Source organism: Eleginops maclovinus, chromosome 20, assembly GCF_036324505.1.
Source record: "Eleginops maclovinus isolate JMC-PN-2008 ecotype Puerto Natales chromosome 20, JC_Emac_rtc_rv5, whole genome shotgun sequence".
Classification (NCBI taxonomy): Eukaryota; Metazoa; Chordata; class Actinopteri; order Perciformes; family Eleginopidae; genus Eleginops; species Eleginops maclovinus.
The window spans coordinates 23,077,144-23,102,520 of NC_086368.1; the positions used below are offsets into that span (position 1 = coordinate 23,077,144).

General features: G+C 40.3%; 3 protein-coding genes across 3 annotated transcripts; all 3 read right to left on the reverse strand.

Annotated features, from left to right (window-relative positions):
• Window positions 1-7,450: 7,450 nt before the first annotated feature.
• Window positions 7,451-10,126, reverse strand: drd5a (dopamine receptor D5a). The gene has a single exon (XM_063911476.1). The coding sequence runs from the start codon at window positions 9,954-9,956 to the stop codon at window positions 8,508-8,510; it is 1,449 nt and encodes a 482-aa protein (XP_063767546.1). The 5' UTR covers window positions 9,957-10,126; the 3' UTR covers window positions 7,451-8,507.
• Window positions 10,127-13,425: 3,299 nt separating this feature from the next.
• otop1 (otopetrin 1) lies at window positions 13,426-18,230 on the reverse strand. Its single transcript, XM_063911904.1, has 6 exons — window positions 17,846-18,230; window positions 17,519-17,655; window positions 17,128-17,186; window positions 16,847-16,977; window positions 14,026-14,933; window positions 13,426-13,596 (listed from the first exon to the last, which is right to left on the reverse strand). Exons 1-6 carry the CDS (start codon window positions 18,228-18,230, stop codon window positions 13,426-13,428), a joined length of 1,791 nt encoding a protein of 596 aa, XP_063767974.1.
• A 2,776-nt stretch (window positions 18,231-21,006) lies between these two features.
• Window positions 21,007-25,225, reverse strand: tmem128 (transmembrane protein 128). Its single transcript, XM_063909803.1, has 4 exons — window positions 25,054-25,225; window positions 23,786-23,918; window positions 23,340-23,501; window positions 21,007-22,063 (listed from the first exon to the last, which is right to left on the reverse strand). Exons 1-4 carry the CDS (start codon window positions 25,151-25,153, stop codon window positions 21,964-21,966), a joined length of 495 nt encoding a protein of 164 aa, XP_063765873.1. The 5' UTR covers window positions 25,154-25,225; the 3' UTR covers window positions 21,007-21,963.
• Between the last annotated feature and the right edge of the window lie 152 nt (window positions 25,226-25,377).

Genomic DNA, 25,377 nt, shown 5'->3' on the forward strand with positions numbered 1-25,377 from the left:
GTCAAGTATAATCACACACTTTTTTCTCAGAGAAAAAGACGGATGCTTTGTGCAGGCACTTAACGGCATAATAATCAGGAGGACAGAGTGTTCTGTTGGAAGGAAAATATTGACATTTGCCGGATAACTTTGACTGAAGCAGAGGGCGTCGTATTAGAAGCACCCATGGGATTTGACTCTCACTCTTTTGTAATTCAAAGTATTTGCTCACAGATCTGCAGAAGGGGACAAATGTTTTTCTTAACGAGCAGAATTAATGTTTACAGAGCACATTCATTTTCTTACATCTATGCAAACACATGCTGAAATCTGGAATGTTAAATACATGATACATGTAGCAGCTTTAGATCACCGAGTCTGTGAATAGAGTCGGTTAGCACATCGCTAGTTAGCATTCTATAACACTAACCTAAGCTGGTGACCTAAGCATGGTACACACTATAAAACATCAATGAACTTATGTTCAGCCTCACAAAGACTCTCTTATCTGTTCATATGGTCCACAAATGTATAATACAATTATATAATTACATTCCTGAAACTAATCTGTTGTTGCATTTTGTGGAAACAGATTGTAGCACAGCAGATGATCAACTTTGATCGCGGTCTATGATCGTCTCCTCTCTGCAGGGTTCCTCCTTCACGCACCGATTCCCTGAACGTCAATAAAAGAAAGGTAACATTTTTAAATGCAAAAGTCTGCAACAATATCAGTTTCAAAGAAAGTGAGTGCATGCAGAAGCTTAATAAAAAAAAATCCAATCACTTTGTGAACTAATATTAATATTGGAGAGACTAAATTATTAGCTGGGGAAATTCATATAATCATTATGGAAACTGCCATACTGTTTACAAAGTCAATAGCCTTTACGCACTCTGCAGGGCATATCTCAGTTTGCTCCTCTGAAAGCAACTGTAACAGAGTCTCAGTCCCCTGCTCATAAATCAGCTCTGTCCATCATCACAGGGTGAAATCAGAGCAGGGAGAGACAATGACATGTTTAGGACTGCTCCCAATAATAGCTTTTATGGTAATGAATTATTGTGCTCGCTGGCAGTAATTGCTGCCACATTGTCTCATTCAGGAACGAACCGTCCATGTTCGTGTGCTGACAACACGAAAGAGGATGACCTTTCGGACAGCGCCGAGTCGTTTCCTTTGACATCATGGAGGCTGACCTGACTCTTTTTCAGGACACAGCCAAGAAGTGATAATCTTTTTTTATAGTTTCTGATTTCACTCAATCAGTCTACAACTGAAAAAGATAATATGCCAATCAGATAAAACCCGGATACAATAGTGGATTAAACATGTAGGAGACATTGTTTTATGTTGCTTAGGGACATGTTGTATGTTTTATTAGAAATGTGATTTATCAATGACTAGCATTTTTATTTTAAGTATTGGAGCAGAGAACTGCCATTCTTGCAATCAATGTACAAGATGGTTACAAAAACCAAAAGGTTGTTTTCCTTTCGGAGATCATGAATTACATGCAACCATGTAAACATTAGATGTGCATCTTAACAATTATATCACCAGATTCAAGCTGAACTTGTGTTATTTAATCAAGCAGTGCATTAATGACCAATGCAGCAGATTGCACATTCATTGGGTCTCCCTGTTAGATTACATTCAGATCAATCCTCATTATTTAGGCACAAAACTGGCGTGGTTTCAGATGAATCATTTAGTTCAAACTTAAATTACACATTCATACTTTGACCTACTAAATACTCCCCGATCTGGTCTGATCAAAGAACCTGACACAAGCTTTCAAGATTTCCATTTCGTGATTTCAAGAAAACATGCGTTGTTTTGCAGTAATACGTTTTCTCATTCCCTGAAGCAATTGGCCTTCGTTTTTCTCGTGAATCAACATAAGTTAATCTGTTATCCAGGGAAAAAACAAGCTTTGTTCTCTTGAACTAAGAAAATATTTTTTTGGGATCGTAAAAAACAAAAATACCTAGTATGCCCTTTTTTCAACTTCCACATCTGAGAAACACATTTATTAGATGTATAACTTAGTGCCAATCATATGACAGTCAATGAAATTAACCTCATCATTTATTATACGTTTGGCCTGGTGCCAAACTTCTTGCTGTTCAGCTCCTAAATGTCTAAGAGGCGTACATGACCTCGCCATTTCAACTGTAGGCTCCTGCAGAGCAGCAATCCATCACACTGACTGACAGATGATGGTGAGGGAAATGCAGAGGGATGATGAGTCACCAGATGATTGATTTAGAAGCACAGCAAGTGTTGAAGTAGGTTAGCCTCTCTTTGTTCCTACAGGTATTGCTGTAAGACTCTTTCTTTTCTGGAGTCTTTAATTGGTCAACAAGGGGCATTTTATACCTTTTACAGTAACTTCTTCTTTCCCATTAAGCTACACGACTCTTGCCTCATTGCCTTCACTCTCATATTGAGTCTGTGCAGGTAATTTGCCCCAGCGGTGTCTCTGTTCAATTCAGTGACAAGCCATAAAGGCCTGGGCACACAATTTTCAGCATTGGCTTTGTTCTCCATTTCCAATGTGATTACTTTTTTTGTCTGATCGGATAGAATATAATGTCATTCTGAAGCCCATTGCATTCATCAAAAGAAAAAGAAAATAGGAAATGTTCAGGGAAACCTTTTTGCAATTGTGAAACTTGAACTTAGAATCACATTATTTCCTGCTGAGCATCTCATAGTTTAATAAAAACTATGCCACAACTTTGTTTATACCTCATATTTTTTTGAATGAAATTGTCATTATGAGAACATAATCCGTCAGTGATATCTGCAGCAGCACCTTCACACAACCAGAATATACTTTTCACCTGGAGAATCCCGGGGTGTAAATAGCATTGTTCACTACAGACACCCAGGTGCAAATAGCATCTGCGTAAAACCAGAGATATATTTTTTCTCCTAACATTGACCTTATATGTTGCATTTTTTGTCATGAATATCTAAGATTGTAGAGAGACAACAAGTATTATAAACAAGAACATGTGAAGAGCTTCAGTTGCTTGTAAAGTGTGAACAGCAGGGGGCTGAGCACACATCCCTGGAGAGCTTAGCAGAAAAGTGGAGGAGGTGTGACCGACAATGTGAACATATTCTCATGAGAGACTTTGCAAATCCCTCTATCAATATGTTTGCAAAACCTGCATTAAACTATTAACAAAACCTACCTTTGTCTGATTCTAGTATGACAATGACTTTAAATGTGAAATAATTTAAATATGGAGTTTATAATTAATGATAAAACAAACGAAGTATACCAGTAGCCTTAGGAAAAATATATCTTAATACAAGCTCACCTAAAATAGCTCAACACTACAGAGACAGGAAGCATAGGATGGCACCGCGAGCTGGAAGAAGGAGTTTCACAGCAAAACGTCTGATCTTCAAAAGCCAAACTGTTCTCAAATTCAGATTTGCAACAATGGCTTAGTGATCTAAATGAATTCTCTTTTTAACGAAGCAAGTCAAAAGCCAGAGCCAGCAAGTTTCTTTTATCATGAGAATAAAACATGCCTTCATTAAAATGAAGGCGCAGTTGAAAAAGTCACTGTGGAACATGGGAGAGTAGGGTTTGTGAGGAGGTGGCGAGACTCTAATTTTGGCAAGGTTATTCCCAGGTCGACCGTGGACTATATCTGATAAAACAGGTCAAGCTTGTCCACAGTAATTAAGGGCTTCATTTACTTGGCGCTCATGCAGCTACAATAAGCTCAAAGTGGTGTCAGGCTTCACGCTGCCATTTCTGAGAGGCGAAGCAAACAGGGAGTTAAACTGCCTCTCTGCTATCCTTAGATGAATGAAGGTACAGAAGGATGGGAAACATGCTGAGAACTGAGAGAGGATAGTAAAATAAACCCAAAATGTGTATGTGTGTGTGTGTGTGTGTGTGTGTGTGTGTGTGTGTGTGTGTGTGTGTGTGTGTGTGTGTGTGTGTGTGTGTGTGTGTGTGTGTGTGTGTGTGTGTGTGTGTGTGTGTGTGTGTGTGTGTGTGTGCTGTTTGACAGAGAAAGAAGACTCAGAGAAAATACCTTGTAGCAGTGATGCATCTATTTGTTTTGTGTGTTGTATGTGCGTGCAAACATGTGTGTTGACATGTACTTGTGTGCAGGAGGCCAGTGGAGTGATTTTGATGAATGTGTCCTGACGGATGGTGTAACAGCCCTAAGCCTGCCTCCACTTCCTCTCCAGCCCTCCTGTCACGGCTGCATATCGAGGTCAAACCACCTTTCATATCTGTTCCACATTGCAAGGACGTAACACAGAGAACAGGTAAACACATCAACCTCTGGGAATGCTGCATGCTTCCTTATTTCATTCTTGGATGGCAAAAAATGAGTTAACGGATGATGTGTTTTACATAAAATAATATTTAGTTTCATCACTCCGTCTCCAGTTAAAAACGATTAACAGCAGAGGTTATAGGTTTAGAAATGTGAACAGCAGGCCATGATTAAACCGTCCATGTCAGGCCAACCCTAAAAAAAATGAGGTGTCAAAGTGCATCGACGTTTCAGTTTCGATAAAAATCCACCAGCGTCGTTTTTAATGTATCAGTTTGACTACTCGATGCTAAGATATCACCTGTATTTCAGATGTGAATGACTCAACCTCCCGATCCACAGATCATCACACCGTCTCTCATCTTTGTTCTCTTGGGAAAACACTGATCACAAAGAGGATGGAGGTAGGAGGTGTATAATCACTGGAGCACTGCTGCAGGGATTCAGGCAATAGGACGTTTATCTCATGGTCATTTCATCTAATTCCCCTGGCAGCTGTGGAAATGTTCCTCTTATGAGGCGAATCTAACAGATTGTCTTGATTTGTGGAACATTCGTCAAGGGAATCCCTTTGAGGAGAACAGCAATGTCTTCATGCTGGTGTTGTCTATAGCTTGTGAGTCTGTGTGTGGTGTGTGATCATTGCAAAATATGCTCCTGGAGACACTTACTGCAGAAAGAGCCACCATAGAGGAGGTTTTTGAGCACTTGGCCAATTGTTTAGATTTCTGTTTGCAAAAAGATAATGTCCCAGTGACAGCAAAAATAAAGGCTTAGTTTGAAGTAATTGTAGACAAAGGGTACAAAGGGGAAGGGGCTGGTGTGATCCCATTGAAAAATGGTTGTAAGTTTAAAATTTCAGTATGCAATATATAGAAATTGATTTAATTTAATGATTATATTTATTATTATTATATTTATATATAATAAATATTGATGCATTAATGTGAATTACTCCAGGTGTAAGTTCACTTATTTAATGGTTGATTATATTTTACATCATTAATCCAAATCTGCAAAGTATTTATAGGTATTAAATTAAGCTCAGCGCGAGTGCTTTCAGGAAGACTAGATGTACATTCACTCACTCCGCAGCTGCATATAATCAGCTCATCATGGGTGTTCTGTTTAACCAATGACACTTCACCTCAATCTCCATCAGCCAATCATTGTGCTGCAGTCAAGCTTTAAAATCGTTCTTCTCTCTCTTGCAGTCAGCTGTGATTTCAGGTGGTTTGCTGTGGCCGGCCTCCACCCCTTCCAGCTCCATTCATCATATCCAGCACCCAGGAGAGCTAACCCAAAGACCTCACCACAGCTCCTCTTCTTCCCATCTCCTCTTCAAATCCAGATCTTCAACATCACCACCAGGTTTAGACTCCAGGGGGGTTTCCTATATGCTCAAGGCTACATTTCCCCCTTCAGATATACGATATCAGGATCAGGGTCTAATTACCAAAGACTGTAACATTTCTGTCACATGGTGGTTGTGTCAATAAATGTTCGTTAAACAAACATGAAGTCTTTCTTGATTGAAATAGACGTAGTGGAGTAAAATTACACGATTTACCTCGGATGTGGAGAAGAAGTACAAAGTAGCAAAAAATGGAAATACTCAAGGAAAGTACAAATAACGCAGAACTAAACACACCAATAACATTTTAATTTTCTAATTTGTTTTTTCCAAATGAAGTAATGAATCCGAGTTCACAAAGTTCCCTCCGGAGCAACAAAAGGCATCAAATATTCCCCTTAAAGAAAAAGCACTCTCTCTTTCTTCCGCCACTGCCTCTGTATGTCCCTATGCCCCCAATGCATGAGTCAAAATGAAAACTTGGGTTCAGAGAAAGGTCACACAAAGTTTTAGAAATGTAAATGAAGTTGTTATTGTTTATGTATCATTTATTATCACTGCAGCAGCAAATAACTTCTTTGTGGTGGGTCGACAACAGGGACGCCCATATATTTGGCACAGACTTTATATTTCGTTATACTCTACAGATGCAATATGCATATTCTAGCCCTCAGAGAGTAAGTTAATTGTAAATCTTTCCTTCAGTTGGCCTGGTACTTAAAATAAACCCCACTGAAAAGTAAGTAAGTACCAAGCATCCAGATTAAAGATCCATTTCAGGCAAAAGGGCAGTATAGTTGAAACGCAAAGGTGTAGGTAATGTATTTATTGAGTTATTATTGTAATTATTTACATACAAAAAGCTCCATTTGACTGTCAAGTCTTGTGTGCTACACACTAAAGGTAGTTTTACACAGTGGGTGTTTTTTCTCTGCTTGCCGACAGATTGAACTGACAGATGCTGTTGGCAGTTTAACTGGTAGTTTCTGTATGAAAGTATGGATATTGGTTCAAAGAAAACAAAGCAGTGTGGGAAATGTGTGAGCACCAGCCAAGAAGAAGGGCAGAGCTGTTCTTCAAGCTGTGCTCTTGTAACTTTTTATTACTTTACTTACACAACTGCCTTTTATTTTAATTTGATTCTCTCTAGCCCTGTCAGAAGACATATATCAGGTAAACAGCACATCTGGATGACAGGACGGTCTAAGGAAGAGTACTGGAGGAGCCGCAGCCTGTAACACGTGCACCACATTAACATTATGTTTGTTTGTGTCTTCTGAGGACCTATGACTCACTGTCTTTTCTTCTGCCAAAATGAATACTCCTTTATCTGCTGTCTAACTGTCCAAAGACCCCAAAAAGAGTTTGAAAACCGATAAGGGTCAGAGTTGAATATGCATAAGAGCTACTGATGAGTACACTTAAAATGAAGGTTGAACTAAAGTAAAGCGAAAACGGCAACCCTGCAAAGTGTGTCCTCTCGTAAAACCCCATAAACTCTAATGTGACCTTCGGGAAGATACCAGAGCACTCTGTTCCTCTCAGCATGACAGCATTTTATTAGACAAATGATGACACACTTCACTGTTTAAAGTACAGTATACATTCAGATCAGGTCACCTGTACAGTACAAAGATAGAGAGAGCTGTTGGAGAGGTGATGTATGACATCCAGTTGTGTTGGCCCAGTGGCCTTTTGTGTGTGTGTGTGTGTGTGTGTGTGTGTGTGTGTGTGTGTGTGTGTGTGTGTGTGTGTGTGTGTGTGTGTGTGTGTGTGTGTGTGTGTGTGTGTGTTTTGGGTGTATAGGCTTTCTATAGCAATTATTCCTGCAGCTGACAAACGCTGTAGCCTTATTGTGTCGGAGTTATTGATTCACTCCTTGAAATCTTTGGTCGTTCAAGACTTCCTTGATCCTTTCTTTTCTTTTGTAAGGTCAGTAAGAGCTCACTGTGGTCGATAAAGCAGAACCAGTCAGTAGTTATGGCCTCAAGGAGAAATGAAGGTCACAGAAAAAAGGGTTAACATTTTTGACTGCTTTAATAACTGCTGGTTCTGGTCAGAGTTATTTGATTTGGATTTCAGTGAAACACTCTTACACGTTTATAGCATTACGTCTGGTGCCTTTAAGTCCTGTTTTTCCTCCGGCCATCTGTGACCAAACTGCATAAAGGTCCATATGGTGCAGAGAGTGTGTGCTAGAGGAGCCATCAGGTTGGGTGTAGTGCATGGGTAAACACTTTGATACTGCATTTTGGCATCATGTAACTTTAGACACATTCCTTTCACTGTTCCTTAAATAAGATAAGGCGCTGAAAATGACTGCATTTGAGTAGAGACTTCTTGGTTGCACTGTCAGTAAGGCTTCCCTCAGTTTTCATACTCAGTGGAAAGGCGGGCACTGGATACACAGAGGTTTTTAAGCAGCAAAAGGTTTTCCATTATAATTCCTTATGTGAGTTTTTACAAACATTTTTCCCCCCTGCAAGTGGATGAGACAGGAAGCCTTTCCGGTAAACAACAGCTAACATTTAACTTTTTAACAGATGAAACAAAGACTTCACTTGTCATGTAAATAAACACCTACATCATTTGTTTTTCAAAACAGGACAACAACATCACATCTCATTATTGACATAAAGCGGTGGCAGGGGGGACTGGTGGCTAGAGAGGCATGCACCCTGCTGAAGTGGCCATTAGCAAGTCACTTGTCCCTCAGCAGCTGCTCAGAAGCTTCTGACAGTAGATCCTGACAATGTGCTCCATATGGAGAGCAGCTTCTGGGACAAAGGAGGTGATGAACGATGAGATTATTAATAGTAATACATCCAAATGCACTGGGAGAACAACGTTGGAGTCAGTGTATTCCATTGGGTGTGAACGGTGACATCCTGTCAAGACTGATATCTGCCTCGCAGTCCTCCAAGTCACAAACAGAGTCGGTGGCGTTTTCATTGTTGTGAGAAAACTGAGAAATCCTGTCAAAAGTCTCTTCATGCTCGATACATTCAACCACGTTGGGCATCATGTTGACGTATGCTTTCACGATCTCCTTGTGGATGAGGGTGTCTTGATTATAGGAGACCAGCTCGTTGCTGATGTTCACAGTTTCCACTGGCGTGCTGGAGCAGAAGTTGCGACAGCCCAGCAGGCTCGCAAAGGCCTTCCTGAACTCTGCGTTGAAGGCGTAGATGATGGGGTTGAGGGAGGAGTTGGTCCAGCCGAACCACACAAAGACGTCGAAAGTAGTTTCGCTTACGCACGGCAGGCCCGCCTCCTGATCTGTGGCCGGCCTGTCGCAGAACGGGACCATACAGTTTAGGATGAAGAAAGGTAACCAGCAACACACAAACACACCCATAATCACCGACAGAGTTTTGAAAACTTTGGTCTCGCGTTTAATCGACGTTTTCAAGGTGTTATGGTGTTGGCACTCTATTCTGTTTGTCCTGCAACTTTGCGCGTGCTCTGCTGCTCTCTCCAGGGACGCTATTCTTCTAATTTGTATTTGAGCGATCCGGTATATTCGGGTGTAAGTCACAATCATAATCGCCACGGGAATATAGAAACTTATCAAAGAGGAGGAGATGGCATACTCTCTGCTCAGGCTGGAGTCACAGTTTTCCTCCAACAGCCGGCTCGTGGAGGAGTTGTGAGTTCCGGCCATTTCTTCATCGCTGGCTTTATGCCAGTTCAGCTGGACCGGTATGAATGAGATGAGCACTGACAACGTCCAAGTGATGCTTATCATAACAAAGGCAACTCTCTGGGTCATCTTTCTCTCATAGCGGAAGGGGCTCGAGATGGCCCAGTACCTATCCATGCTGATGATGCAGAGGTTGAGGATGGAGGCGGTGGAGCACATAATGTCAAACGCTACCCAGACGTTGCAGAAAGTGCCAAACGGCCAGTACCCCGCCACCTCTGCCACAGCTTTCCAGGGCATCACCAGGATGGCCACGAATAAATCCGATAGAGCCAAGGAGACGATGAAAATGTTGGTGACTTTGGTCCGCAGGTGTCGAAAACGCAGCACCGCGGAGCACACCATGATGTTACCCAGCAGGGTCCAGAGGATGAGCAGGGACAGCAGACAGCCCGTCACAGTGCGCCCCACCATATCCGTCCTGCCGTCCTTTGTTGCCTCCGTTTCGGTGGTGTTCCACATAGACTCTCCGAGGGGTGCCGGCTCGGTTTCCATCACCTGCACCGCTGAGAGATACTTGGCTGGGTTCTCCATGTGCCTCTTCAGGTAAAACTGCAGTCCATTGCTCCGCGTGCGAGGACAGGCGCAGTTAACAGCCATTCACAGTATTGTTCCCATTGACACGCTCGGTTGCCAGCCTGATGTGGAGTGCAAAACACAGAGAAAGAGAGAATTGATCGCCTTAAAACTGAGCCATGCGACGTGCCAGGTGCGCTTTGGAGCTGGGACGCAGTACGCGGAGAGGAGCGCATGTTGAAATCCTTGCCTGAGTCTGGTCGTCTGACCTGGCTGCCCTGTGAATCTCTCAGTCCGAGGTATCCTGCGCGCGGTGTGGGTGCGCAGGGAGTCCCTGCAGCCTAACGCGCACTAACCTAACCAGGGCTGGGCACATTGGTTGCAGAATCACGCCTCCTTAGTGGGTGGTGTTACGCACAGCACTGCGCTAGGAAAGTGTGAGGAGAAGACCTAAACATTTAGGGAGAGAGTCCAAAGTGCTTTATTAAAAAACTAAAATTATGTGGAGAGAAATCTGTCAGTTATGAATCGTATATCCTCTCCATGGGCATTTGACATCACAACACTGCAGTGAGAGGAGAAGCAATATGGAGACGTGGTTTTGTGTGCAGGATCAAATTTTGTGTACATTGACACAAATACTAATCAACATTTTAACATGTTTTGTATAAACTTGTAATTTTCAGAAACACCCAATCAGCAATAGTTATTTATCCCAAGAGGAGGAACTGTGATTGCAAAGGAAACGGAGCAGAGAGTTGTCCATGGTGCTGAAAAGGCAAACGTCTTGCAGAATACCCTCAAGATGCAGTAACTCCATATGTCTGTCTGCCTGTCTGTCTGTCTGTCTGTCTGTCTGCCTGTCTGTCTGTCTGTCTGTCTGTCTGTCTGTCTGTCTGTCTGTCTGTCTGTCTGCCTGTCTGTCTGTCTGTCTGTCTGTCTGTCTGTCTGTCTGTCTGTCTGTCTGTCTGTCTGTCTGTCTGTCTGTCTGTCTGTCTGTCTGTCTGTCTGTCTGTCTGTCTCAAAAGACTAAACAGTTTTTATGTCCTTGAAGAATGACTTTTTTGGTCTTACGTATAAGTGAATAGTAATACCACCACAAGTCTTTTTAAACATGTTTTACAACACGACATTTAAAGCTATATTGTAGTTTTAATGTGTGCCTTAATGACACAATCCAGTGGGTCTTTTTAGATATTATGCATTATATATTTTTGTTACACTTTCTCTAAATACTGACGACCACAGAGTCTGGAGCTAATAGCTCATCACTTTTCAGAGTCACCCTGAACAGGTGAGTCACATTCACACTCTCAGCGGCCACGAGCTGGAGCAGCGATCGCTCCAGCTTCGTCTGCGCGTCTGTCTGTGCAGCAGCAGCAGCAGCAGCAGCAGCAGCAGCAGCAGCAGCAGCAGCAGCAGCAGCAGTGGCGTTTCCGGATTTGAAACGTCATGAGGTATTTTTAGATATGTCTGCGTGCCTGTCAAATCGTTGTGACACTACGTCAAAAGTAATCCCCCAACGGCCGATGCCAAATACACTGGAGTTACCTATAATCTCAGGAGGCAGGGGGCAACTTGTGCCAGGCATAACATTCGTTATTCTTTACGTATTAAACATGAATACAGATGTTACTACAGCCAGTGAATCATCATGCTGAAAGAACACAACTAGGTTTGTCTCTAATGGATCGAAGAAAATAATGTCTAAAATAGTTTGTGTAGAATATTATGGTTGCATTTAAAATAGAAACGCACTAAAACATTGAGAAATATGGATAAAGTTATTGTTGGTTGATATTCTAGATAGTTAAGAGATCATTATAAATGCCCATTTATTCAAAATCTGAAGAAAAAAATGTGATTCTCTAAATTGTATTTCTCTGTAAACTGTTGATTCTCTCTAAATGTATGAAGATTAAATAATCCAAACTGTAGTTGAAAATACCATAGGAGCTTTTGGACTGTCCTGAAAAAGATGAATACCTGGCGCCACCTTGTGAAGTAAATAAGTACTACAACTCCTGCCTATCAAGAAGTTCAGTGAAAATGGCAAAGGCTCTCATGGAAAAAGACTGTAAATCTCAATAGGAGTTACCTTGTTTAATGAAGGTTAAATAAATCAATGTAGGAACATTGATCAGAGATCTCCATCCAGTGTAAAAAAAACAGCAGAAAACCAATGAAAGAAATTGAGACATCCTGTTTATGAACAAAGGAAAGCTATTCTTTATTTCAACAGGCAAAAAGATATACAAACACTCATCACTATTGTACACATTATTTCATATGAGCACCATTTCATTAGAATTTCATAAAACTCGTAACACAGTGTGTGAATGATGATTTTGATCAGCATGACAGTATTTACAAAGACTATATAATATTGTATTTGCACCTAAATTAAAAAAAAACAATGTTTTTTACCATAAATTGGCACATAGTGAGAACACATACAGTGGATAGCACCAGGTTGAGAACTGACTGAAGGTATACATTGATTAGGTATAAAATGGTACAGTACAAGTATACAGTATATCTGTGTTTTATATGTTGAAATAGTAGGGTCACAGACGGGGGGTGGATTTTATGGTTGATCTTTCAGGCTCTTCATTCTTTTAAAAATCCTCCTTTTGATACAAGAGTTTCACTTTAGACAACATAGGGGGAACCTGATTGCCTTTACATTTTCATGAATTTGTTATTGGGCCACAAAGTGAAGAATTTCTTTGACAGGTGATTTGTTATCTGACTTAGCACTTCTCAATGTAATGTGCCTACAGATACTCCAGTATAATTAAAACAGTTAGCTAGATGCATCATTTTGAACACAACTTGATAGAAGAGGATCATAGAACAAAAGGACATTGATCAACCTTATACAACTGAGAGTCCGAGAACTGTAGTCCAACTCAAATAGATTATACATATACATATACAATATAGCACTCAGATTGTCACTATCTTTGTAGCTCAAGTGTTCGTTCTCCATTTGACTTGAACTACTAGGGGTAGGAAATGAGAACCATATCCATAGACAGTATGAACACTTCACATGCAGATAAAGCAGGGGTCACTTGTGGCTCTCTTGCATACAATACTATTAGATGTTCCTTAGCCGTTGTATTTAGTGAGCTGCTAAATACTAGTAACATGAAACCATTCAAAATATGTGTGTCGGTTACAGCATATACAGTACATTTACACAATGAACCAGTGAGGAAAGCCTACTGAACTGTGACTACAGAAAAATAAGTACAAAGTGTCCTTTTCTCAAAACCAAAGGTCCATCTCATCACTATTTTTATAAGCCTTGTGTTATGCAAGGTCACTCTTCAAGGAACATGGGCTAGTAGGTTCGTCTTCCTCCTTAATCCATACACCGAGGGATCTACGTTTTGTTTGTCTCCACGGCTTTTTTGTCAAGTCTGTTGGAGTGTGACCCAGACTGCCTCCTGAACGGCTGACCTGCGCTGGGAGACACTCTCGGGAGCTGGTCGTGACAAGTGTTCATGTGCATGTTATCTGGCGTTGTCAGTCATCTGCTATTCAGTCAGACTCTGCGAAACACCTCGAAAAGGGAGGCGACTGAGTGCATGCGGTAGAAAAGGTTCAAAGGAATAGCGAAATTGAGAACTGTGGTCCATATGCCGAAGCCAAACGTCTCCTGTTCCAACCCGTTGTCGTACTGTGGCCGGCAGCCAAAGGCAGGAAGGATCCATAGCTGAAAGTAAGACAGAACTTTAATTAGTTAAACCTGGATTTACATTTTTTGGCCACTTGGAGGCAGCAAACTTTCTGTGCTCACTACATTGACATACTGTTACCCTCGCCAAGGAGGTTAGGTTTGGGTTTCTTTGTTTGTTGGTCATCAGGATTACGGAAAAAAAAACTATTCTGATTAGCAAGAAACTTGGAAACTTGGTGGAAGGGTGAGGCATCGGCCGAGTAACCCATTAAATTTCTAGTAAAGCTGTATTATGCTCATACACAAGTTCATTTCTAAAAACAGCTGACAGAGAGCGTAAAAGGGAAATAATGAGCTGACTGAGCTATTCAAGCCATTGTTAAGTCGTCATTATTAAAGCAGCTTGAAAAAATATATTTTAACCTTATTTCGTTTACATTCAGGATGAAAAATACAAATGCTTACCGAAACATTGCACATAATCAGGAAGACCGCAATGTTCTTCAGGATTTGCCTCTTTATGTTTGTGGGCTCCTTTACTTTGTTTCCAACTGTCAGCGGCACCTCGGAAGGTTTCCTCGGACATCTGTACACCTGTCCGCTCTCCTCCTGCTCGTTCTCCATGGTGCTACAGGTTCTGTCCGGAGTGTCATAGGCCCGGTTGATGATGCCGTTGTACGGCGGAGCCAAAGACGATGTCACCGAGAAGATTTCTGGAGAAGCTGGTAACTCGGGGTCCTCCCTCTCGCCATCGCCTTGCTTGCGATACAGGGACTCCACGACAAAGAGGTTCTGGATGTACTTTTCCAGCACAATAAGCAGAGAGTATATGAGGTTGGTCCAGCGGTAAGGAGGATTGCTGTTGGCTCCTAACACAGCCACTATGCTGCACCAGGACATGAGCCAGGAGCCGATGGAGGACCCAAACAGTAGCTCCGTGTCCAGCTGTCTGGACGGGTTCTTGGAGGTGTCAAGCGGCACATGATCTGCTCGATATATAATCAGACCTGAAGCACCAGCAGAGCACATGAAAACCAGCATGACAATGCCATAAATGTAGAACATGGAAATGGCTGACTGACGCATCTTGAGGGATTCCTCCACATGGGTGACGTAGACCACCAGGATCCCGATAGTGCTGGCCAGTGCAAGTAGACCCAGGATGGGGCCAACAGTCAGGCCCTGGGTTTTGGTAGCCAGCCTCTTTCGGTTTGAGGAGAGGTCAATGGTCCGCCCAATGTTCTTCCACATGACAAAGAGCATGGCAGAGACAAAGATGTGATACTCAACGTTGAAGGGATAGAGATAGAAGAGGCTGCTGGAGAACATGGAGCAAGTGCTGGTGGTGCAGTTACAGTGGGGTTCTGAGTGCACTGCAAGACAAATAAAAACAGATGCAAATTCATGAGAAACATTTTTATGCTGCTCTATATTAGCATTAAGTCTGTCTTTGAAAACAAGATTAAAGGAGTCCCTTATCCACAAAATTGCCATTTGTGTATTCCACATGTATTCTGTGTTACATTGTATTCTAAGAAAATATTTCTTGCATGCCTCCACGGATTGACAAATCAAAACTTGGAGAAAAGATTTTATGAATTGAAGTAAATGGGGTGCGGATCAATTTCATATTTGTGCAATTTAATCCAAATCTCCTTCCTGTACACATATTCCGAAATTAAATTAGGTTTAACATAGAACATGGTAATACTTTTTAATATACTCCAATAAGACATTGGAGACCACACTGATGATGTATCTGGGTCTTGAAGATGTATGTATGTAATTTAACTGTAACATACTTAAGCTACAAAGAAAACGTTCAGGAGCTACTGAACCTTTACTTTAATCCAATCTTATCTTTAATGTTTAAAGAGGACAATTTTGAATTGCAGATTAGGTTTGTTGACTTCCTTTTGCTACAGTGCAATCTTATTTACAGTCTGTCCTATGGACTTCCTAAGGAATTGCATCAGAAGACCACATATCTGTTCACTAAGGCAGTGTTTCCCAACTTTTTTGCTTGTAGCTGCATTGTCTATTGTCATTACACACAATCTACTAGTTGTGACCAGTTCGACCACAACCAAGGTAACAAATGTCCTATTATCAGTCATTTACAGGAAAAAATAACAGAGATTAGACGATGGTTTGTAAAATAAACTGTAAAATGTTGTGTAGCACTTACTGTATGTCACATTACGTTTCTTTTAACCTTTTTGTAACGATTGTGGAGCTCCTCTACACGTATGCATCACAAAAAAGTGTGAACCAGAAATCACTTTCAAAGCTCAAAGCAAGAAGAAGGCTCTATCCCCTTTACAGAATAATATCCCGATAATAATCAAAAGGCAGCCTCTCCAAATCATTCGTGTGAAAATAATATTGATTATCAAATAATGAAAACTTTTATTAAATCTCATCCCTTTCCTACAAGTAAGCAATCAGTATGATCCTTTTTGCCTCTTCTTAATTGATGCTGTTTTTAATGTCTTTGGATTTGTGACGGCACTCCAATTTTAATTGATTTATTTTAGCTTGGCTTTCAATAATTCCGAGGGTAGCGAGTTTAAATCGTGTTATTCTTAATACAAGTTTGGTCTCTCTTTTGCAGCACAATGCTCCATTATAAATTCCTATCTGACCCCTTGATGGTTTTATTCATTAGTCGTATTCTCCTGATTTTATAAGAAATCCGACTCATTGATTGAAAATCTGAGCATCTGAGATGGTGATGACAATGCACTTCTTATACTTACTCCTTGTCAAGCCTGCCACGCTATGGTAATGCTGATGCCCTCTAGAGATCACCTCAACAGAACCCTGCCGTGTGCCCCCCCTTATCCCCTCCCGAAGGCCACCACTATGGTACTGCAGCCTTTAATTAAAAAGGGAACAACAGTCAGGGTGCAGCCAGCCTCACAGTCAGCCGGATATGAGGAGGAGCAGCCGAGCCCCCTAACCCTGGGCTTAGATGTATCAGTTACTGTAATTGCAGCACCCTTGGGAGTAAGCAGCCTGGGGACAAAGCCGTCTGAGGTCAAGCGGGGGGGTTGCCAAGGAGGGTGGTGGTGAACTAGCACTAGCAACACTGTGTGTCTCCTGAAACCTAATAGAGAAACGTTCGACACAAACAAGACCCACTGGGCTGCAGAGCTAACCTCTCTTCCCCTCGCAAACCCTCCTCTCCTTCCCTTTTTTCTTTCATCCATTGAATTGAGCTCTCAAGTGGACTATTGTACTTGTCTTCCAGGTACAAGCCAGCAATCAACCCTTTGGCCCTTACCTATAGTGAGGTTTCCGTAGCCCAGCGCGGAGAGTCTTCTCTTATGGTTGTTCAAGAAGTGCTCGGCCTCTGACATGACGCCGTTGCACCACAGGAGGAGGTTTGTAAAGACTGCATGGATTACACCAAATCTGAATAAAAACGAGGTTGATAGGCGGTCATTTGAAAGCAGTTATGAAGATGATACAGGTTGTTGTGATCTGGATGCATGCAGAGTCCATATTTTGCTTATTTTTTAGTTGAAATTATATTTCTCATGATTGTGATCTCAACAAACCTACCTCTCAAATGTTTCAAAGCTCTTGATGACATCCTTGATGTGAAACCAGAGAAAATGCACCTAGACAAATTCCAAAACACAACACTTTTATTTAAAGGACAAAACTTTATCCAACATGTTTCTTATTATAATCTACTTTATATAAGGCACAAAAAACTTGAGTATAATTTAAATCCCCTCACCAGAAGGATTTCCCTTGTCAGTAACACTCAGATAACATGGACAATGACAGGATTATATTGTTGCAGCAACTCTGTGCTCGCCTCCATAACAAAGACCACATTATTCAAAGACCTAGCTGGTTAAGTGGTGCACAGCAAAAAAAGACACAGTGTGTTACACTGCTAAAAGATTAGCAGTGTATTGAAATGAAAGCGGGTTTAGAAACTTACCTGTGCTATGGTGTGAGTTGCATGGATGACAGGATATACCCCGAGCACAGCAGACACACAAGACTGATAGCCAACATAATGCCCGATTCGGAAAGCATCCATGATCAGTGAAAGGAGTGCAAGGAGAGTCAAACCACCTACCGAGAAATAAAGAAAAAGTTAATACTGTCAGATTCTGGTTATATGGCTAAACTTGTTCAAGTTTGCAATCAATCAAAAACCCTTTTAGATTAACTAGTGGGTGCTCACGTGTCATCTCCACACACAAACGAATAATAAATATTTTTACTTTTTTATATATTTACTGCTTTAATCTTACAAACTCACCTCTAATCCAGCAAGTAGTGGCGTGGACGTCTTTCTCTGTCCGCGTGTTTTTCTGTCTGTCTCGCACCAAGATGTACCACATCATCCAGAACAGCTGGAGGATCATGAGGCAGGTGACAAAGGACAGCAGGTGCTCTTCCTTGACAGAGGGGCCATGGTGCGCGATGGCCAGCATCAAAGCGGCCCCAATCAGCAGCAGGTTGGTCCCGTACTGGCCGCTGAGGATCTCTGCGTTCTTCCTCGGGTAATCCCCTGACAAACTGAGTTTTAGTTTGCTGAAAATCTTCTTGTCCTGCTCGGAGCTGGACGACGAGGAGGAACTGTGACAGTACTTGTTAAGGCACATGATGTCCAGGCCGTTGTGCTCCACCATGGTGGGAGGCATCAAGGAAAATAGCGGAGACAGGAGCAAAGTCAAAGCCGTGTGCTATAAGAGCATTTGGGGGAGGCCAGGTGTCTAACCTGTTGCTACAAGGTGGGGATTCAGACAAATAGGTATCGTGCCAAACATGCCCATTCAATCTTCAAGGTCCGGCTCAGTGGTCACGCATAGTTTCAATGTCCAGCCTCGCTGAGGAAGGAATTGATAGATGCCTTTGTCATCTTTAAACCTGAAACTGAAAATATCTGGTCGCGTACCAGGCGCGCTGAGTCACTGAAAACGGTAGATTGCGTTTCAGTCTTTGGTGATCCCAGAACCCCGTACTCATGAAACTCCCATATGCTTCAGAGAAATCCCTAGGTCTGTTGTGCCAACCATTCACTGCATACAGAACAAGCAAAAAAAAAAACACTAAGCAAGGAATTATCCACAATAAAAGAAACAACGCCCAAATCCACGTCTCCGGAGCAGCCGCCAGACAGTCTTTCCAAGTGTGCTGAAATCCTCTCAGGGCGGCTATCGGGTGTTAAGCGTACAGGCCTTGATGAGATAAAATGTGAGATGACATTTCACAAACCTGCGATTTTTACAGGCTGAAGGAAGGTGACCTGCCCTGATAGCGCCGGAAATCCAAGTGCCACCTCCTCAAATCCTTATGTCCATGTGGCTGAGATGTGTTCAAAACTTTACCCTCAAGTTGTAAAAAAAAAAAGAGCAGAATCGGATTTCAGTGGTCAAATTCACAATGGCTTTTTGTGCGTGGATGTCGAGAAGGAGAACACGGCACGGAGAGCTCTTATGGATATGACCAGGTAACCTCTGGTTGGAGATAAATAGTTCAGGCGGATGCGCGCAATCAGAATAACAATGGCACGACTGCTCACATAGATTGAGAGATGATTGGTGTTTGCTAAATTTAGGAGGGGATGGGAGTGTTCATCAGGGCCTGTTAATCATTAACTTAGCCTATTTAAAAATGATATGGCTGCTTTTCTTTATTAAGAGTCTAAATAAAAAGTGAAATTGATACGCGCAGCACAGTGGCTTCACAAAGGCTCCTTTTTCTGCTTTTCGAGGCTTTACGTTGCCTCAGTCCCTCGGGACTCCACATTTAAAGATTTACAAAAAACAAAATAAGAAGGTGGATGAAATAGGGTGAGGGTCTTCTCATTGATAGTTGGTGGTTAATTAGTACCAACAAAGTGGAAATCCATTAACTTTAATGTAAACAGCAACAGCCCAGATTAAGGCATCAATATATTGGAAGTTGTTTTGGATAATAGCGTCAGCTAAATGACAGGTAACGTAATGTAGCTTCGTTGTTTACATTTTTCATGCTCATGCTACCATATTAACAGAATCAGGCCCACTCACCTTGCGTGGAACCTCCATCATAGCGTCACGAGGACAGCAGCACTGAGTATCGACTTCTTGATCATTTAGAATCAGAGCGACAGAGGAAGAGTGAGATCCATTCATAATCAAGGAGCTTTAATGGGGGGGCCTACTACAGTCAGAACATTTGATTTAATCTGGAAGTGTTTAAATTAGTTCTCTGTTGTTTGCTCCACAACAACATACCCAAAACGACCTTTGAGGGCAAAGCAATATCACAGATAAGATTAAGATCAATTTAAGGTACTAGAACTTTCAAGAATGAGGAGCTACTTTAAAAACGTTATAAACCAATAATAATCATCCTTTAAAATATGCAACATTTTTAAATGTACTTTACCCGGCAACATTACAATTCCAGGTAATGGGAGCTCTGTTTTTCATCTATATATTATGAATGAATATCTGTATATTCAAACATATCGTAACTACATGTTTAAATATGCATATTATTGTAATGCTGGATATTTTGAAGTATGCATATATGTTTTCATTGTATTTTAATAATAATTCTAAAGAGTCAATAAACGAGATACATTGCAAGATTACTTCCGAAACTAAATCATTTTTGTATTTTTGCTTGAGTAAAATCTTAAATGCAGTTTTGTATGTTCATGTGGTATCATTATCTTTTAAAGACGATGAATACCTCATCCACCACAGGAACCACAAATGCTAATAAGCTGAACATCAAAAATCACACACTGAAGTTAAACTGAAAGTAGGAATGTAAGAAGCTTAATATCCCAAATGTAATGTAATATTATTGTTAACATATCTCTTTTTTATTACGTGTCCCCAGGATCAAATCAAATACAAATACTGACCTTTAAAATGCAGTAATGGTGTCCCCAAAGTTCAAGTAATAATAGTGAAATATTGAGCAGGTCTTTTGATATTTTCAAATGACCTTTTCCAAATACAACCAAATTCCGTTGCTCTCCTGACTATTGTTGTTTTGTATCACGTTGTATTGAGTTGCTCATTTGCTATCTGTGTAAACGAGAGTGGATAACAAATTAGAAACTAACAGTCAGTACTGCCGTTAATGTCGACAAAGACCTCTATCAATGCCTACAATGTAAATTAGCATTATATAGTTTGCAATATTACATTTAGGAGTATATATTACACTATGGTATTGGATTGCATCAGTATTAAAGTGCTGAGAAATAGGAAATAGGTGAAAACATGAAATCTTTACAAAATAGAAATTGATGCGTTCTAACGTTTCATCATCACATAAGCATTTTATTAAGTCGAGCAAAGATTTAGGATTCAGGAGTTGTTTTTCTGAACTTTCGGGTCGTAACTTGTATGTTTTTAAGTTATGTATTTGTTCCAGGTTCTCTGTCATCTTGCAATGAAAACACTTTACAGAAAGTAGTGAAAAGTTATAAATGTTTATTAACAAGAAAACATTTTCAATGACTTCAATGATTTCGAAATCTTTGTTAGTTTCATTAACAGTAACAACAATTTCTTTCTATTGCTTACACACACATAGCAATACACACGGCCATTTTCACCGAGGACATTTGTCACATTAGGATTAGCACAGGTGCATTTAAATAAAATAAATGAACAGAGACTAAATGCCACTTAACTGCTTTGGTTTTAAGGCCCTGTTGTGTGAATTGTGGGCTCCCTGAAAAACATTTGACCTTAAATATCATCAGTAGCCACCAGCTATTAGGGAACACCTTTTCTCACTGCAACACGCCAAAATGTCTTCTGTGAAAAAGGCTTATTCTCGAATCATTCATCACACTAGTGCTGTTTGCCAACTCTCTACACAATGCTTGACATCTCGACACATTCTTTTCTTTAATAAAACATAGACGTGACAAATCATAAACTGAGATGGTTACGCCATCAGCTTACACACACACCACAATGCTGACCTGCCCCAGCCTAAAGCATCAATACACACTGACAACAGCTGTGTTGTTGCAGCAGGACGGTCTACATCTGCTGCAGGTTTAAGACTGGAAGGTGTGAGGGACAGACGGGAAACAATGGCAGGGAGGATGGGAACATTTCTGTTGGCGCTGGAGTGTCTAAGATTTTTGAAGTGCATGTTATCTGAATAAACTAAAGTGTGTGTTGATGCGACAGAGCATTGTTTAAGAAATAAGTGAATGTAAAGGGGGGGAACCATTCAAAGAAAACTCAACATTGTCCCAATTCTTTAAGTAAAAAGCATATTCAAAGTTTAACAACAACAACCATATTAATATGTCCGATTGGAGACCAAATACAATGTTATTCATAAAAAAGAAGACATTTTGTGCAAATTAAAATGACAGAGCTTTTTGTACAAAAAGAAAGAGTATCATCTTCACCCGAGCATAGAGATGAACATGACCACACCCATGAACTGTGTGAAGAGGATGAGCGGAGTGAAGAAGGACCACACTGGCCACAGGGCAATGTTTAAGCTGCAAGAAAAAGTAAAATAACACTTACATATATGTAACGTTATAATACATCCGTATTGATTCATCTTAATTAAAGAGGAAGGATGTGGGAGGCTATAAAAAGGCCAGTGATTTATTTTTAGATATTGAATTTCTCAAGACAAGTCAACACATGTCTCTCCTTCTAATTTAGCATCCAAATTAGGACATTTTGCATTTGAAAGCATCCCACTTTCTTGAAATGAGTGGCTCAAACGACACAGATTCATATGAAAATTGATTTAAATGTTAAACAATGTAGATTAGCTAATCACAGGACAATGAAGGCGAATTGGCCAATCATTTAAGGTAACTTTGAAGAGTTGAAAATGTCAGATTAAAAGAAACAGAATTAACCAAGCAAAACATTTTATTGTATAAACAACATGGACGATTTCAGTTCACATTTTGTCACTTAACCCCTTAATATTCATGGTTATTACAGGTTTTTTTTTACTATAAATATGAATAATTACTGCAAAAAAAATGAGCGTGTTAACACGGTGTTAAGATGCTGTTTTGGAAATTATGATATTAAAGCTTAATAAAGTGTAATCCTAATGAAATGTGACTTTATAAACAAAGTGGTTTCCTGGAAGTATTTTAAGTCTATTTGCGACGACAATGCATACCTATAGAATCACCCTGACCTCACCAGTCTGACCTGATCTTCAGTGACATAAAGAAAAGTGGAGGATGGACTTGTAAAAATGATACCCGAGTTCTACAGTAGGCATAACTTTGTCGGTTGGAAATATTATTTAAGGAAGGCAACAGCTGTTGGTGTACATAGCATAGGTTTTTTTTTCAGCCTTTTAAAGATACTATATTAAATCCAATCAGGAAAAAAGAGCTGGATAAATGGATTTTTAATAAAGATATACAAAATGATCGATGGGGGTTAAGTGACAACCTAAGTTTTATTAAACCCATTGCAAGGTGGTACAGATTTTCACACGCTGTTAAGTAAAATGTGTTTTTGAAAACGTATTTAAGTAGAATTGAAACATGCGATTCTTCCACGTGCATGTAGGGACTATAAATCTCCTATGAGGCTACTTAAGGTAATTGAACCAAATATTGTTTCACTTCTCATCATGAGCCCCAAGAGTTTGACATTGCATGTTTCAATAGGTGAGGTACATTATGTGTGTGATATCCTTTAAAAACTTTTGAAGGTTTGAAAAAATAAAATCGTTCAACTTTCACTGACATCTCAAAACATATCCTAAAGTAGAATTTGTCTTTGCTGTTTTACCTGCAAGATGCAGCAATGAAGGCTGCGGTGGTGACGGGAGGAATGGCAGGGTACACTAGTTCGTAGTGATTGATGCCTTTGTACCATTCCAGATACACGATGCAAAACATGGCCAGAGACAGGCAGATCCCAAGGAGGACCAGACCCACATTGAACCACCAACTGGAGAAATAGGTATAAGACAAGAAGGCAAATATAGGGACTTATAGAAGCCTCTCAAAAATGCTTACACCACCTTACGCAAAATCAATGCTTTTCAAATTTTCTTTACAAATAGGTTTACTGTGTTTAAATGTAATTCATAGGAAATATACAAAAAAATAACACTATAATATACTTCAATTTTCTTCCTTCGTCCCCCGCACTTAACACAGCTTGCATTATAATGGTTGTAATAGAGAAAATCAAACAACAGCTGCAAGAAACTGCGCTTGTAATTTAATCACCTTTTGATATCATCGTTCTCTATGATGTTGTTGAGGAAATCCACATAGTAGGTAACAGCTACAGATGCCACGATCCAGAAAATGGAGTGTCTGTTAATGCGAGGGAGAGGCTTAGCATCTTTTTCTTCCTGACCTGAAAGAAAATAATAAAGGAATAGAGCTTCAATAGACCTATGGAAAGGTTAAAACAACACATTGATTCATAGCAAAATACAATTTGCTCGACAGCTCACATGTACTTTAAAGTGTGACTACAGCCTTAAAGTTTTTGCCCTGAATTACACATTGCATGAAAAAAAAAAAAAAAACTTTGATAAAGAATTTACTACCAAATTTGAGATCCATCTTGTCTGGTGCTAAATCCCCTCCTTTAAACGGGTATGGAGCTTTTTTTTTTGGTGAAACTGATAGCTTTTATGAGATAATCTTACTTCTCGGAGAGGTATTAATCTCTATAATTTAACGGTTGATTTAACATATCAGAGGATTTTGTTGGCTGCTGAAGTGTCTCAGCATGCTGGACTAGTCTGTGCAGAGTTCACAATGAACTCCATGCCCTGAAAAATAGTTGGCCTACATTTTTAATCAAAGTTATACATGGTGGTCCACCTTTGATACGGCATGAAACTATACCACCTGTTTTTTTCAGAAGGACTACCTGTGGTGTGTACACTTCAATAAAAGCAGCAATGATTAAAGAAGGGATCACAATTGGAAAAATGTAACTTATATTGCAGTTATTAGTTTACACTGGCAAATGCATGACCCTTAGATTAAGGACAGTGAGCAGAGAAGAGGATATTATGTTGCTGAGCTGACACAGCGTTTGCCCAGTCAAAACAATCAAGAATTGCTGGATTTCTGCCAGGAAGGGCCACAAAATGGGACGATTGTCCAACATATAACCCCACATTAGACAAAAAATGTTGCATTCACGAATAGCATATATCTTTCTTCCGATATAGTTTGTGAAAGGAACAGGCTTTTAAAAAACGATAAAGCCAGTGGACTACAAACTGGCCATTTAATAGATTTACCAATAAAAGTAAGCTAAATGTCCTTCAACTATGTTAGCTCAGGTTAGCCACCAAGATGTGCTTATTTGACGTATTGTCACTAGCACTTACATTCATTAAGTTAGTGCCCAGAGGAACAATTCTGAGTTTAACAATAACGTTTCATTCAGGTGTTAACAGAAAGCACTTTCTCTAAATAACCTGTAAAAGTTGGCTTACAGCGCTAGCAAACACAATGTTTCTGGAGCTTACTCTTCTCATCTTCGTCGCCATGTGTCCTTGTTTGCATAAGAAACTCGGCATCTTTCTTAAATCTATTCCGCAAAGTGGCAAGTTCACTTTCGTTCAGCATTTTGTTGATGCTAAGTTTATCTTACAGTTCTAAAGGCTAATCATTAGAAGGCACTTCCTGTTAGACGGAGTCGCTTACTTATGACGCACTCGACCGCGACAGCTGTAGTTTTTATTATAACTAAAACATTTTTAAAATGTCAAGACATAGCTCAAATACGGCATTAAAAAACATTAATATATTTAATAAAATAAAATGTATTATAAGAAAAAACAATAACTAAT

Excerpts from the sequence above, each read along its gene's own strand:
- drd5a (XM_063911476.1), bottom strand. The coding sequence starts at position 9,956 with ATGGCTGTTAACTGCGCCTGTCCTCGCACGCGGAGCAATGGACTGCAG.
- otop1 (XM_063911904.1), bottom strand. The coding sequence starts at position 18,230 with ATGCCTCCCACCATGGTGGAGCACAACGGCCTGGACATCATGTGCCTT. Across the intron at positions 17,187-17,518 it reads CAACTCACACCATAGCACAG|GTGCATTTTCTCTGGTTTCA; the intron begins GTAAGTTTCTAA and ends GAATTTGTCTAG. Across the intron at positions 14,934-16,846 it reads CTACGGAAACCTCACTATAG|TGCACTCAGAACCCCACTGT; the intron begins GTAAGGGCCAAA and ends TTTGTCTTGCAG.
- tmem128 (XM_063909803.1), bottom strand. The coding sequence starts at position 25,153 with ATGCTGAACGAAAGTGAACTTGCCACTTTGCGGAATAGATTTAAGAAA. Across the intron at positions 23,919-25,053 it reads TGGCGACGAAGATGAGAAGA|GTCAGGAAGAAAAAGATGCT; the intron begins GTAAGCTCCAGA and ends ATTTTCTTTCAG. Across the intron at positions 22,064-23,339 it reads TTCATTGCTGCATCTTGCAG|CTTAAACATTGCCCTGTGGC; the intron begins GTAAAACAGCAA and ends TTTTTCTTGCAG.